The 14560-nt window shown below is 43.6% G+C and overlaps 1 protein-coding gene across 1 annotated transcript; it reads right to left on the reverse strand.

Moving 5' to 3' along the window:
- Positions 1–309: 309 nt before the first annotated feature.
- On the reverse strand, positions 310–11196 carry spata13 (spermatogenesis associated 13; the record flags this gene model as incomplete). Its single annotated transcript, XM_079234261.1, has 13 exons — positions 310–919; positions 1030–1104; positions 1255–1630; positions 1764–1893; positions 2456–2688; positions 2801–2980; positions 3220–3399; positions 3935–4114; positions 4333–4460; positions 4628–4772; positions 5391–5837; positions 7508–9052; positions 11167–11196. 13 exons carry the CDS (start codon positions 11194–11196, stop codon positions 738–740), a joined length of 3831 nt encoding a protein of 1276 aa, XP_079090387.1. The 3' UTR covers positions 310–737.
- Positions 11197–14560: the final 3364 nt, after the last annotated feature.

Here is a 14560-nt window from a genome sequence, read left to right on the forward strand (position 1 = left end):
CACAGCACAGTGTTTGGATGCACAGTCGACAGGCGTGTGAAACCAGATCCTGGCATTGGAGAAACAGGGAGCTCGCTGATGGAAACGTACCTCCTCCAGTCCTATGGCTAATGTTTCATTCATTAACTCCTATCGTTGCCATCCATCTAATTCATTGGAACTAATATTCAACAGCCACAAACAAAGTCTACTGCGTTTGCTCTGCAATAAAAAGAAACAGTTGGATAAGAAAACAAAATCATCTTAAAATGACAACATTCTCGCAAGGTAAGTTTGTACAAGAGTTTTATTTACAGTGTTAACAAAGCAGGTGACTGTGCCAGTTAATGTATCCTCTGGCTGTCTTGTGCTCAGTTGACAGACTCGCAGCAAAAAAAGGGTCCAGCCTCTGAAATAAACTAAAACCATGTTTGTTGGCGTAAAAGCAGAATATACATTGTTATAATTAACAAAAAAAAAATAAATCAGTTGGGATTTATAAGACAAATGGGTGAGAGTCTATTGTGTGAGCAGCATCTTAATGGCAACAAAATGGAGTCAGTATTTTAACACTTTAGTCCAGCCCCTTCCTAGGCACTGAACTTCATGTGGCAACAAAATCAAACTGAACAGAACTTGACATTCACAGGCAGACAAAAACAAGAAAAAACAGTGAAGTGTTCTTTGCGTCTTCAGGATGGTTTGGCCGTGGTCCGAACATGAACAGGGAAAAAAAAAAGAGATGAGGGAGCAAAGCCTCATTTCCTGAAAAAGGCGTTGCGGGTGATACTGTACAACAGGTGATGAGGCTTTCGTTTTGGGGGCTCGGCCAATGAAAACACCTGCTGCTGAGGCACGCTGGTCGGGATGGTGATGTGACGCTGGTGAAGTGGGTGAAGGTTCTGGTGGTGTGGTGGGACAGAACCAGAGTAACCAATGTCTGAAAGGTGAACGGGCAAAACAAAAAATAAAAGTTATGAATTCAAATAAAAAGATAAAATTGTTATCAAATGTAAATGAAGAGTAGCATTAAGTAGACTTTTTACTTACTTTTGCTCTTCTTCTGTTTGGCTCTTCTGGCGTTAACAATGGCCTGTGTTCTTTGCTCTTCACTGATTTCCATTCCTGCCAACACACACACAAATACACCTTCATGTCAAAATATTTCCAACAACGCCCTTCTTCCAACAGTCGTTCCACCCTGTTCCCCTTCCATTTGACATCTACCCACAGGAGCAGTTTTGCGTCATGAATGAAAGGAATTTCTCAACTCACCCATCTCTTGGTCTTCTTTGACTCTGTATCTCTCCTTGGCGAAGGCCTGTAACCACCTGTGCTTGTCGTGGGCCTTCCTGCAGCATAGCACACACACAAACTCCAGAGTGAAGGCGTGGCGCAGGCGCAGAGCATTCCTCAGGGTCAGGCCCAGGTCTAGGTCCCGCCCGTCGGCCACGTCCAAAACCTCGGTCTGGTCCATATCCAGCCGTCCACGGTAGTGGAGCAGGTCCCTGCGCAGGACGTCTTTTTTACAGAAGACCAACTGGTGGTCGAACAGGAAGAAGCTGCGCTGCTGCATCTTGCCTTGTCGGACGACTCGAGTCAGTTCACCAGAGTGGATCAGCTCCGAGCTGCGCTCCAGTACATCCGGCCCCTGCAACGACACGTAGAGTCAAAACATTTATACAATAATTCATATTCTTTACCGAAGGGTGGAAAAACATATATGCTACATTTTATTAATAACCAGAGTACAAACTGGAGGAATATTGATTCGTTCTCATCACCTCCCAGTGTAGAATGTCCACCTGCCAGTGAGCGATGGTGTCGACGCTCTCCAGCCGCCTCTTCCTTTCATTTATCAAACTGGCCACATTCTTCATCGCCTCATACGCTTTGCTAACTCCGCTGTGGTCACTGCAATAAATCAGCAAAGGAACAATGAGCATAGGGTCCACCGTACACATTAAATTGATAGAAAGAACATTTCCATTCACAGTAGCACATTGCTTTAAATCATAATCATGGACAAAGTAAGTTATCAAACCATGAATTATGTATTTAAAAGGGAATGAATCATTATTGGATTGGTTAATTGGTTAACTACAAATACTGAACATATAATTGCACCTATTAGCACACAGCTTTCATTGTACAGGCAAGGCAAAGTAATTATTTACAGACAACAGCTTCATTGATTCAAGGTATAAGAGGGCATAAGATGGCTTGTAGTAGAATGACATGTCTCTGTAGCAACAAGCATCATTGCGGTCTGAAGTGACCAACATTTAAGTAGATGGCTTGTGCCCCGTATACTATTTTATATATGTTCGTGTGCGATGGTTGAAAATAATGGTGTAGGCTGGAGCGCAATGAAGTTGCTATCTTTGCTTGCCTGAATGTGTAAATAAATAGATGCTCAAAATGTACAATACGCGCGAGTAGTAAAATAAATAGTGAAGTAATGAATATCCCGTACCTGTGGTCTTTGGGAGTGTACTTAAGCAGTTCTCCTAGCTGCAGGGGGTATTTGCAGATCTTCTGGACGGGCGTGAGCAAGAAACCTGCAATGGAAATGTCGATCATCTGCTGAAGAAGCCGACAGGCCTCAAAGAAATGCTTATATTTTCCAGACTTCATAAGGCGCTGCAGCTCAGCGCAGGCTACTGGATGAGTGTTACAATAGTCGGAGTAGATGGAGAAGCCCTCTCCCTAAGGACAATAAAGAAAGATTCAATGAAAATGTGGAACTGCTAAATCAGTTAACTAATTGAGTTACACAGTGATGACGTGAATTGGAAAAGTTGTGTGTGGGGTCGCCGACCTGCAAGAGAAAACAAGAGCCAATTTCACTGAGATGTGGTTGGTCTTTGTTGTACTTCTTCTCCAGGTCTTTGAGAAACTGCCTCTGGAACCTGTAGATGTCCTCAATGTTGCTGAAGATGGTCTTCAACTGCAGCTCAGTGAACATGTCCGGGTGTTTACGGCACTGGCGGATGTAACCCTGGAAGTTGCACAAAACCAGTATGCTGAATGCACAGAAAGTATAGAAACAGTTCAAACACTGGCCAACAGGAGGTGCTAAAGAGAAAGGTACTTTTAAAATGTAGCTTATGCTAAACATTCTCCAACAAAAAGTTGAAATGTATTTGAATGTAACACAGCTTAAGAGTAGTGTGTGAATCCTGTATAGATTAAATAACTGACAAATAAAGTAGCAGATGTCAGCATTGCAGCCCGTACCTCACAGATGTCTTTTAGGTGCTTTATGTAAATGCGTTCAGTATTCATGATTTCCTGAACCACATTAGTTCTCATCTGTTCCTTGTGCTGAACGCTGTGTGTGTCGCTGGGAGCTGGATCTTCCTGATCCGCTACACTCTCCACACTGTCTGCACTCGAGTCCTCCTGGTTCACTCGCACCTGTAACACATCCACCACACACAAAGGGATCTCATGAGCAGCATTCAAAACACAAATAAGTCTGTTTAAGTCGGGCTTAGTTTTCCAAACATCTTCTTTCCAGTCCCCACACATGATCAAACAAACATGGCTCTTGACATATTTTTTTTGTGTTTAATGAAAGCTCCTTAGCAAAATAAAAATGACAAAAGATAGAACAATAACTAATTAAACTACAGAAAACTCCACATCACTATAGTAACACTATGTGCAAGTTTAACCAGCTCTTGTTCAGCAACATTGATTCAGCTCCAAGCAATTACACAGCAGATAGTCATATGTCAATCAAATAACCTCACCATGGTTACCACAGCCTTCCTAATTAAGACTTAACAGTGAATCAGCTCTGGTCACCACAGAAACCTGAGGTTTGAACCCGTCCACACACACTGAAGAGGGGTGGGGAGGTTTGTTTGGAGCTAAGCCAGTTTGCGTGTCTTTTCTGTGCTGCTGGAGAGCAAACATGTTAGACACGTAGGTCAGGAAGTCCACTTACCCTCACAAAGCTGGAAGGGAACCAGGCCTCCTTGTCAGCCCCCCTACCCCACCACCAGTCCTTATGCGAGGCATCCAGGACACGGATAACATCTCCAGCCTTGAAGGCTAGCTCCTGCTCCTCCATGGTCACATGGTCCCAGAGAGCCTCAGCATACACCGTATGGCCAGAGCTTATCCACTGAGAGGAACACACACAGATAAGATAAAAATACAATTACATGCAGGCTAAGCCCATGTCTAACATGTCTGATTATGTCTAGACTTGTGGTTGTCCGTTCTGTCAAACAGATTGAAAACATTTTCACATGGCTATTCACGAGGCATACAACAAGATTAAAGGTTTCATCATGAATTCAACACACATCTCTGGAGAAGTGTTTCCCTCCTCAGCTGTACCTCGTTGAGCACAGAGAGCTCCACCCCTGGCTGGAGGTAGGGCGTGACATCACTGAGCTCATCAAAGCTGCCCTCCTCCTCTTCACTCACGCTGTCATCAAGTGTCGGCGAGCACTCAGACACACCGACTGCAACACATACACAGGGGTTAAAAAAGAAGAGATAACAAGATCTAAATCATTCAGAAAACAAGTCACAGATGCAGTCACACCCACAGCAACATTGTCCTCCAACACACTTATTGACATTCCCAGACTCTGCTTTCCCACAGACTAACAACAACCCCGGTTCTCACCGCTGAGGACTCTGTGCAGCTGACGCCGTCCAACGCGGTCCAGTCCGATGGGGGTGCTTTGGGAGAGGGCGGAGGGTCGAAACCTGGCAGACACGGCTCTGTAGGGGGGAACTTGGTGGGAGGGGATCGGCGGCCGCGACAAAAGCTGCAGAGAAGAGACAAAAAAAAAACATCCTGGGATTTAGGAAGAGCTCACTTTCTCAAGCTTTCTCCACCTTCCTGGTCACTCAATTGTCACATAGAAATAGAGCCTGTGACTTTTTGATGGACAGCATTCATAACCAAGACCATGATCAAATAGTCAACTTTTTCTTTTCTTTTTTGGTATTTTATGCCTTCATTACAAAGAGAGAGCACAACAAAAACTACAGTGCTAAGGGAATGGCCCTAGGTCCATCCTTTTGTACAGTTTAATATTTAATATGTTCCTTAAAACACCAATTTAGTGAAGAGGAAATCTGTTCAACTTGATCTGTGCCCTTTAAAATATCTACGTATTTTTCTGAGAAGTTCTGTAAAGCAAGATAAATTAGCTTCATGTATAAACCACAAGTGGAGGATGGACAGTATTTTCAACACATTGAAAACAACAACTTGGAGTTGAGTTTAAACATGCTTCTAAACTTGAAATGTGAGTCATTGAAACAAAGTATCCGACCACATTTCCACAGTTTATAAACAGTAAATGGAAATTCAACAAAGCATTTTCATTGTTTTTAAAAGGATGTGCTTCTAGGTTTAAACCATAACTTTAAAGGCTTACAGAAGGAAGGCGGTCGTCTTTCTCCTCAGTATCAGAAGAGAACAGATCAACAACTCCTATCACGGAGATTGGCCGCTGCCTCGTGCCTTGAGCGTCTCCGTTGATGCTGCAGTTCTCAGGGCTCTCTCCATTCCCGCATGCGTCACTACCACTGCAGTCTTTATGCAATGATGTACGTGCCGTCCTTTCTTCAGCACGCAGTTCTGCCACTTCCTCTGGAATAGAGTGCTTCCTGGAAACGAGCTGCCCGTAGTCAGAGATGGGACGAGGTCTCGAGCGTCCACTCCTTCGCCTGGGCTTGACGCCGGATGTTTCCGTGGATGCATCTGTGGGTGATGTGGGCGACTCCGAGAGGCATGTAGGAGAAAAAGGAGGGGTGATGCTGGTTGTTGGGGAGTCTTCCTCTGTTTGGAGATGTGTGTCTGGCTCTTGTTGATCTGATGTTTCCTGGGGATCAAAAAACAATAATTAAAAACTCAATAAGCACGCTGATTTTGATTTCCTCCTGTTCAATGATCTGCAATGCACACAGATGCAGAACATAACGTTTGTTAATCAGAAACAGAGCAAAATGGTGCTGACTGCCAGTCAAAAAAGTTCCAACTAGATGCAATTGTCTTGGTTGGATCTCAAGGCAGAAACCACGTTAATCAGTGTGAAACTATTTCAATGAACTTTATCAGGACTCTCCTGAGAAACTTTACTATCACAGGAACGTATTCAAGTTCCCACGGTGATTGACTCCACATATTGAACACAATTAACCCCTCTGCTTATCAAGTTCAAACAAGAACTGCAACGGAAATTCCACAAATATTCCACAATTAAATGTTATCATTCTGTATGAATGTGAGCATGTATTGTTTACTCAACGCTCAAATATTGGCTAATGGTTACTCATTTGGAAACTGCTGTTCTACGTTAGTCGGCCAGCGATATCAAACCTCACCTCTTGGTTTTCTCGATCTGGGTCCGGTCCCCGGCATACACACTGGAAAGGCACACAGTGGACTAGCACCATTGTGAAGACACACAAACACAGACTGACCTGTGTCTTTTATTCTTTCTGAGGCCAGCAAAAGCCGCTAGATTTCTAAGGTAAACAAATCAGATTTTTCCGGTTCATCTTCAAAGGCCAAATCCTACTCTTAGACAAAAGCACATTTCAATAGAGCGGCGTGTCTATGGCTCCTGTCTAACTGGTGGTTCTGCTAGCCGTCCAAGGCCCAGCGTCCATGGTGCTGGACTTTGATCCACTTGGCTTCAGCTAGAGGGGAGGGGGGTGTACTCACTCCTAGCTGCATCCTCTCCACCAGCAACAGGGCTATGGAGCAGTTATGCGCAAGGGCCGCTAATCATAAACAAAGCCTAATCATTAACTCTGCTCCTTCAGAGTGCCGGGTAGCACAGAACAGCTGGCTTGAGCATGTGACTCCCCTGCAGCAGAAGTCAGTATATCATACATAACTGACAGGGGAAAGGACAGTAAAGAACGATTCATGCTTACGTCATTATTTATTTGACACCTTAGGGGACTTTGGACACACACAGCTCTTTCCTTTTCAGCACACGAGCGCAATACTGACAGGCATCCTGACGCTGACGCGCCAACTTATTGCAGCGGGATGGAATCATGCCGGATTCAAAGATCACTTCATAAAATCACTTGTGAAAGGTGTGATGGTGCATTTTCCAAGACAAGGGTCAATAGCACTCAACAGGGAGATTGACATCCATTAATGATCACGCTGTTCTAGATTATAAGGACAATCTTTCCTCTGTCAGTAATTCCTTCCTCTTTTTAAACTTCACAGAGAGCCTGTTATCTAATGATTTCCAATCCCGTGTTTTAAGGTCAATGATAAAGATGCTGCTAATGTGTGATATTTGATCTGTCTGTAGTAGTGAAAAGCTTTGTGATCAAAGAGACCAGACCAGCTTGATGCCGTCACTGTTTTTCACACACTCTGCATTGTATCAGAACATGTGCTAATAAGCAGACAGAAACAGGTGGGGTAATACCGACTGCTAACAGAAACTCCAGTATGCATCAAGAACATCTTATTATTTCACATCAGACCCCTGTCATTTCTACACACATGATTTTCGTCCCTTACCTCATTTGGTAGCACGCTGACTTCAGTCTGATCTTGTTGCTGTGGAGGTTCTTTCTGGCTAAGAGGGGATGAATCGCATTCTGCTGTCAGTTTATAACCACCTGTTAGTGATTCACAATGAGCAGAGATACCAGGTGAAGTCTCTGTTCCCTCTGGGGGAGAAACCGGGCTGATAAGGACCTGGTGCTGCTGGAGGTCACTGTATTCAGGCTGTAGATGAACCAGAGGGGTGCGTTCGACGGACATGACCCGGGCTCTGACGGGCGAGGGGCGTCGCTGTCGCTCACTGGTCGTTAGACAAGGCGTGCGACGGGAGTAGTCGTCGTGGAGACGGGTTAGGGGTGACAACGGAGATGCGGAGGTAGGGCTCGGGGAGGGACTTCGCCTGCGTCTGACAGTCAGGTCAGTCATGCTGCCAACGAGCTTCAGCATCGGCCCCTTTGTCATCACGGGGTTCTTTGCGCTGCCGACAGCGGGGCCCCGGAGATCCACTGAGGAGACGCTGGCGGCCCTCTGGATGTTTGGCGTCCCGTTTGACGTGCCAGCCCTGTGGGCTTCCTCCTGAAGCAAAGGAGGTCTTGGAGATGGGGCTTTGCGTCTGAAAGGTGCCTTAAATATGTGAAGATTGTCTGCACTTTTGCTCAGTCTGCTCAGCACCGTCACGTTTGTGTTCTCATCCATGTTCTTTGTGTGGACGTCGACGCTGGATGTCTGATCTGGTTTTCGACTGTCCGTCGCTTCATTTGTGCTGCTTCCTGCTATCCTCCTATTCCCTGTGTCCAGTAAAGAGATGCGTCCGGCTCCATACGCTCTCCTGATACTCCTTGAGATCCGTGTGTTGCGCTTGAGACCATCTCCTTCATCATTTTCCTCATCATCGTAGTCCTCAATATCTGATGCACAGTGGCTCATCCCAGACAACTTTTGGGCATCATAATTTCCATTAGACACACTGTATCCGTCTGCAAACTTGAAATGATTTTCTGCATCATCTAGAACAGGGTCAATGTCGGCCACACTTGTGCCATTAGCCATTTCCTGATCTGATGGGTCGTGGTCTCCATCTTGGCTGACTGCCCCTCTACTCTGTATACCCTGGAGCACAGAGGAGCGGAGCTTTTTAAAGGAGTCCACGCCCAGTCCTGATAGTCCTGACCAGGACTGCGGGACACTGTCGTTGCTGTGGGTTGAGGTGGAACCTTCAGTGGTAGAACTGTGAGCGGGGACCGGGACCTTCCTCGAGTTAGAGAAAAGCCTCATAATTCTTGAGGAATAAGGCTTTCCCTCAGGTTGGCCTATAACGGGGTTGGACCAGGAGGAGGAGTTGATGCCATTCCATCGGTTTTCGTAAGGACCTGCGGTCACCGGCTGTACTTGGGCGCCACACCCAGGCAGCCGACACGGGACTACACTTCCGTCAGCATGACTGTGGAAGGGGTATACATCACTGAGGGGTCGGCTTCGGGTCAGCGGGTCAGCTTTAGAGTTGTGGAGACCTGGGAGAGAGTCTTCGCTGGTGGACAAGACCCTGTCCTGTTGTTCTGCCTGCAAAAGCAAACAGAGATTCATTTTAGTTCATCTTAGAACTCTCTGCTTATTGCATTATAGAAGAATGAATGGTCCCATTCAAAGGTAACTATGCAGAAGTTAAACTTGCTGATCAGATAAAGGCACATAAGATAAAAAAATATGTATATCTATATTCTATATATTTATGTTTTTTATTTTGTATTAACTGAATACAATAAATGCAATGTTCTTTCAGGGAAAGCTGTGAAAATGAATTACTGATAAAGAAGATTAGTATGTAAAGCACAGACAGTATGCCTCAAGGGACATGAGCACAAGAATAAACAATTGTGTTTGTAAACTACAGTTCAGTTTCCCCTGTGTTTGCATGCGAGAGGAGCAACAGAGAGAATAAAGAGAGAGACACAGATAAACAGGAAGATGGATATCCCTCAGTGTGCACACACAGGATCCAGAGGAGTAAAACATATTTCACCGAGAACACAACGTGCATTTGTCCTTGGTGCTGTATTTCAATGTCTAAGGAGAGCTGAGGCCCAGGTCGGGTGGTGTTGTGCCAAGTACAGCTTTATGCGTGTGCGTGTGCGTGTGTGTGTGTGTGTGTGTGTGTGTGTGTGTGTGTGTGTGTGTGTGTGCTTCTGGGCAGTGGCAAATGCAGCTGAGCCTTTGAAGTGGGGCTTTGTGAGCTTGATTAAGCAATGAAACTTGCTAATCCATTGTGATTAATGCAATAAATTGCCCCGTTTTCTCCAGACTACGTAGATGAGGAGGTGGCGGTGTGGGGAGGGTTGTGTGGTCTTCAAGTCAGTAAACATAGTTTAACATCTTTTAGCTCCTAATACACAAGTTTTCTTTATAGGATTCATACTAGGTGTTTTTCACAGGGTACATTTAGCTCGTCATAGAAGGACAAGCACAGATGGTACAACAGTAATAACATTAACAATGGCTCTATTCTTCAAGCTTTCCAGTAAACCATGACCAGTGTGACAGTGAGTCAGCGTGCACAATATCAGGACCCTTAAACTGAGGCAGCTAAATGGCATTCAAGTATCATTTGTTTTACAATTTACACCCATGTTTTTCCTCTGTGACATGTCTACTGTGAAAAAAAAGTTTTTAAAAGTCACACTAAAAATAAGTTATTACTTATTTACTACCAAATAACTAGGCCATAGAGACAACTGTATATCGACCACAATGGCAACATAGTATGTTCAATTACTTTAAAATGTATCATCCCATATAGGCCTACTTTTCCTGACCAACAAAGAAAGTATTTCTCTAAAACAACAATTTGTGAATTTACATGCACGTTTTCTCTCTCAGTGTCTTTGCATGAAGAGGTGAGGATACAAATAGTTAAATAGCCAGGCTATTTAAGAAATAATACTTCAGAGTATGACCCAAACTTTCTCTCTCGGATCCTCTGAGATTTTGTTATTAGAATAATATAATATGGTATAAAAAAAATACTAGTTTTTCATATTCTTGTAGGTTTAATTACATTTAAATGGAGCAACTTTATGGATTATCATCCTTTTTACTGTATAACTTTACTTTAACCACCCCCAAACCCCTTATTTTAATCAGCATGAACTTAAAAACCAATCACAACATACAATGTGTTATAAACAATGAATGTAATATATGGCTTCTAAATGCTATACGTCAGGGTTGTTCAAAATTAAATTACTTCAATCACTGCTGATTGTTTTACATTTCTTGCACTGTCTTACACCTCACTATATTGTTATTATCATTTAAGTATTCAGCAATTATTTTCTTGATGTTGTCAGCATTACTCAGTCCTAACACAAACTGAAGGCGTTTTTTTCAGCTTTGATTGGCAGCGTTGCTTCCGCTTCTGCTCTGTGGGCTACACATGCTTCATGGATCCTGGAACGCTCCCATGCCTCCCCGCCCTCATGCGTGCTCAGCAGCAGATGGGCTTTCTCAGTCAAACTCTCTGTGGAATCTTCTGTCACTTCAACCCGCTCACTCCATCACACAGGACACTTATGTAAACACAGAGCCACTGCTGCCAAGCACCACTGCTGACAGACAGTAAACACCCCTCGTGAAACAATGCGCGGCTTTCAAGGCTTTGCTGAATTGTCTTCTTGTACTTTCTCCTCGGCGGCCACTGAACGAATCATGTTGGAGTAGCAACTGGAATAGTAGACGGGATCAATTAGTCCATCTATTTTTCAAGCAGAAAGATAGAAGACAGGGCAGGAATTTCTACAGCTTGAGTGGCTAGTTTTTGTTTTGAATACTCACGTCGTGCTATCAGCCATTCCCACCATGTGATCCTTCAACACCTTTCTGCCTTTTCCCTAAACTTGGCGCCAACTATAACAGGCCAGTTGGCGTCTACTAATGCTTGGCAGTGCTGTCAGAACCAAGCTGACGCTTGTGGTGACTTTCACAAAAGGACGACACAGACTTCCACTTATGCATAAATGAAATATGCTTTATATTCCAATAAGTCTACAGTGTGTTAGTTTCTATTACTTTTAACTATGCCCTTTAAAACTGGTGACGTCTTTATGAGCCTTATTGAATTTCTAGTCTAGACTGAATGTATCAACCTCAATGACAACGTTAGCTTTGATGTCCATGGTAGACAAACTTGTTTGTCTGTTGGCATGGCAGGTTGGCTGGCAATCCATACCGACCAAATTTAAGAACAGATTAAACACGGACAACAGCCGCTTCCTTAACTATGAAAAGCTGTTTTCACTCGGAAAAATAAAATATAAAAAGAATACTGAACTGCTTTTTTACTTAAGGTACTGTAGTTTTGTACTGTCAACAATACAAACACAGTACAGGAATATGTTGTGTGAAAAAGCATAATTCTGATAATATTTTGAATTTTGTTCAATTATTTCAAAGTCAAGATCAAAAGTTTAAATCTTTGTCATCTTTCCCTTTCCTCCATATTTTCTTAGGAGACGGAAGAAATTAAAGTATCTACTATGTCCATGTCTACAGCGATGCCTATTGCAACATCCAGACAAATATGACATATATGGTAATATCAAACCCTACTGTCTGTGAATGCAGGTCACTTTGAACTTTCCTGTATCATCTTTACTCTGCCTCCGTACCAGGATCACTGTTGCTCTCTAAGCTTCTTCTTCGGGATGGGAGCACTGGGGCCCTGGTCCAGAATTAATTAAGAGCTCAGGGAGGAGTCCCCCCCACACACACATGGCAGCCAGCTGGAGCCAGCCTCAGATTAGACTCCCAGAGACAAGGATGAAAACACTCACCCGGATACATAAACAAGTATACACGGGCTTAAAGCATGCACTCCAAAAACACATACACAATTAGCTAGAGCATCCTTTCACATATTGCACGGCCCATGTGCATGTGCACTCACACACATGCGTGCACCGAGCTGAGCAGGGAGGAAGGCATTTAAATCACAGACTCCCTTCCTGTTTGGCAACAAAACCCAGGCGGTTATGCAAGGAGTCATAAATGCATAGTGATTAGTGACCTTCTACCCATAGTTGACCTCTGCAGAGGTATGTCCTGCCTGAGGGTAGGATAAAACCCATTAGGCCAAAATGAACTGAGCATTAAATTGAAAAACCACAAGCGAAAAAAATGCTGTCATTTTCCATTCTCTAGATTAACTCTGAGACAGATACAACCACCCTGGAGCAACACCGCCATTCCTGTGTAAGCTGTCACATTACTGGTTGTCTATTCGTCTCAAGGAATGAAAACGGTGAGGAAGATATGTCCGAAAACAACACGCCATAATGTTTTAAAGAATATGTTAACTAAAGCAGTGCTCGTAACTAATGTTCTGTGAAACTTAAGCTCCACATAATTCACAGTGTTTTGTCTTTCAAATGAATGAGTTTTCATAGTGGGTGTACAAGCGTCACTTGACAATATTCAGTATTAAATATTTTAATCCATATTAAAATCGTATTAGCCTTGATGCTTGTTTTCTGACCTTATAGCCTGTGAGCAAAGATTAAAAGTGTCAGCAAGAAAACTTTGAAGGAAAATAAATGTACTGTACGAGTGTGGGAGAGGGAGTGTGTATGTTTGTGTGTGTGTATAGCCTATTCCTCTTGTATCTCAGTAATAATCTTATTAGCGGAGCTTTACCAGTCTGTGTTCAGGACTGGTTTCATCTACACATGATAGCCTAATCAGGGCGACAACTAAGCTATTCAGCACTGATTGAGAGTGACACCCAAAGCTTGTAAACAGCCCACAAGGGCTCGACTGCCGGGGGCAACTTGGCCGGGGTGCACTCTAGATATTAAGGACGACAATTTAAAAGATAAAAAGATACATTTCCAAAACAGTATTCACACATGATTATGAAATATACAACATGTCTCGTCTGGATCACGTCGACACATGTGCTACCGGTTCAGTTTCATGGGTAAAGTCTCATATTTGTCCATGACCTAGTTCCTCATTTTTTGATCTGCAAGATAGGAGTTTTGGAGATGCCACGCCCCTTTCTATAGAGCGTGGGAAGTACAGGTACCGGCTAAACCAGGGAGTGTCACCACTCTCACACACTTACTCACCTGATCTGCTGTGGACTGTCGCGGAGACAGACATACAGAAATCTAACACCACACAGTGCACAAGGCTTAGAGAGGACAAAACACCACTGAGTCTCGTTGTCAACAGTGTAACCTGATAGCAATGCAACAATAACCACAAGACTCGTTATTCAAAGACCATGAAAACCGCTTCTCAAGAGCAATAAAGCCCCTAATATCATATGGGGATCGAAGACAACCTTAAACATCGGTTCCCATCGGTTTGTGAGCTTGGAAATAGTTTATGCTCCACATTGATAATGAACACAGTATTTCCCTGACACAAACGTCCTATTTAACTTGGCTGGTAAGTTTCTTCTTTGCTCTCTGGTCTGAAGTACACAAATAAGAAAAGTAATGCAGATTAAGATCATAAACTACAGATACTATGCTCTCTTTTGGGCCTCATGAGGCCGAAGTACAACCGTGTATAATGTGAAGTAGCCTGGTGTAAAAATATATTGTAGTGGTTTAGTAGGCTACCATTTAAAAAAAAAGTATATTCTCGTGTTTATAAATCCTCTATAAAGCAGTGTTCCTTGAATATTTAACAATGAATGAGCTAGACACCACAGTTTACCTCTAGTATACATTTCCATCTGGGGAGCAACAAGAACAAGCTTTAATTGTGAGTAAACTGTAGTGATGGCTGCAGACTAAGTTAGTACACGCTAATAATGAAGCAGACTCTGGAAACAAGGAGCTATGGAAGGAGATTACACAGAGTAGTTTTCTAAGCCCACAAAGAACTCGGGGCCAAACTGCTTATTTATTTCTGCATTAATTAACTTTCTTTGAGCATAAAGCTCTTTGTAGTAGGTGCCCCCACCCAACCCCTCCTTCACCAACTCCCTGCACAGCCTGGCATCTCCCACATCACTATAACAACCACGGCTGTAATGCACTACAATAACCCCCTCTTGTAAGGTTT

Source organism: Taurulus bubalis (assembly GCF_910589615.1).
Source record: "Taurulus bubalis genome assembly, chromosome: 18".
Lineage (NCBI taxonomy): Eukaryota > Metazoa > Chordata > Actinopteri > Perciformes > Cottidae > Taurulus > Taurulus bubalis.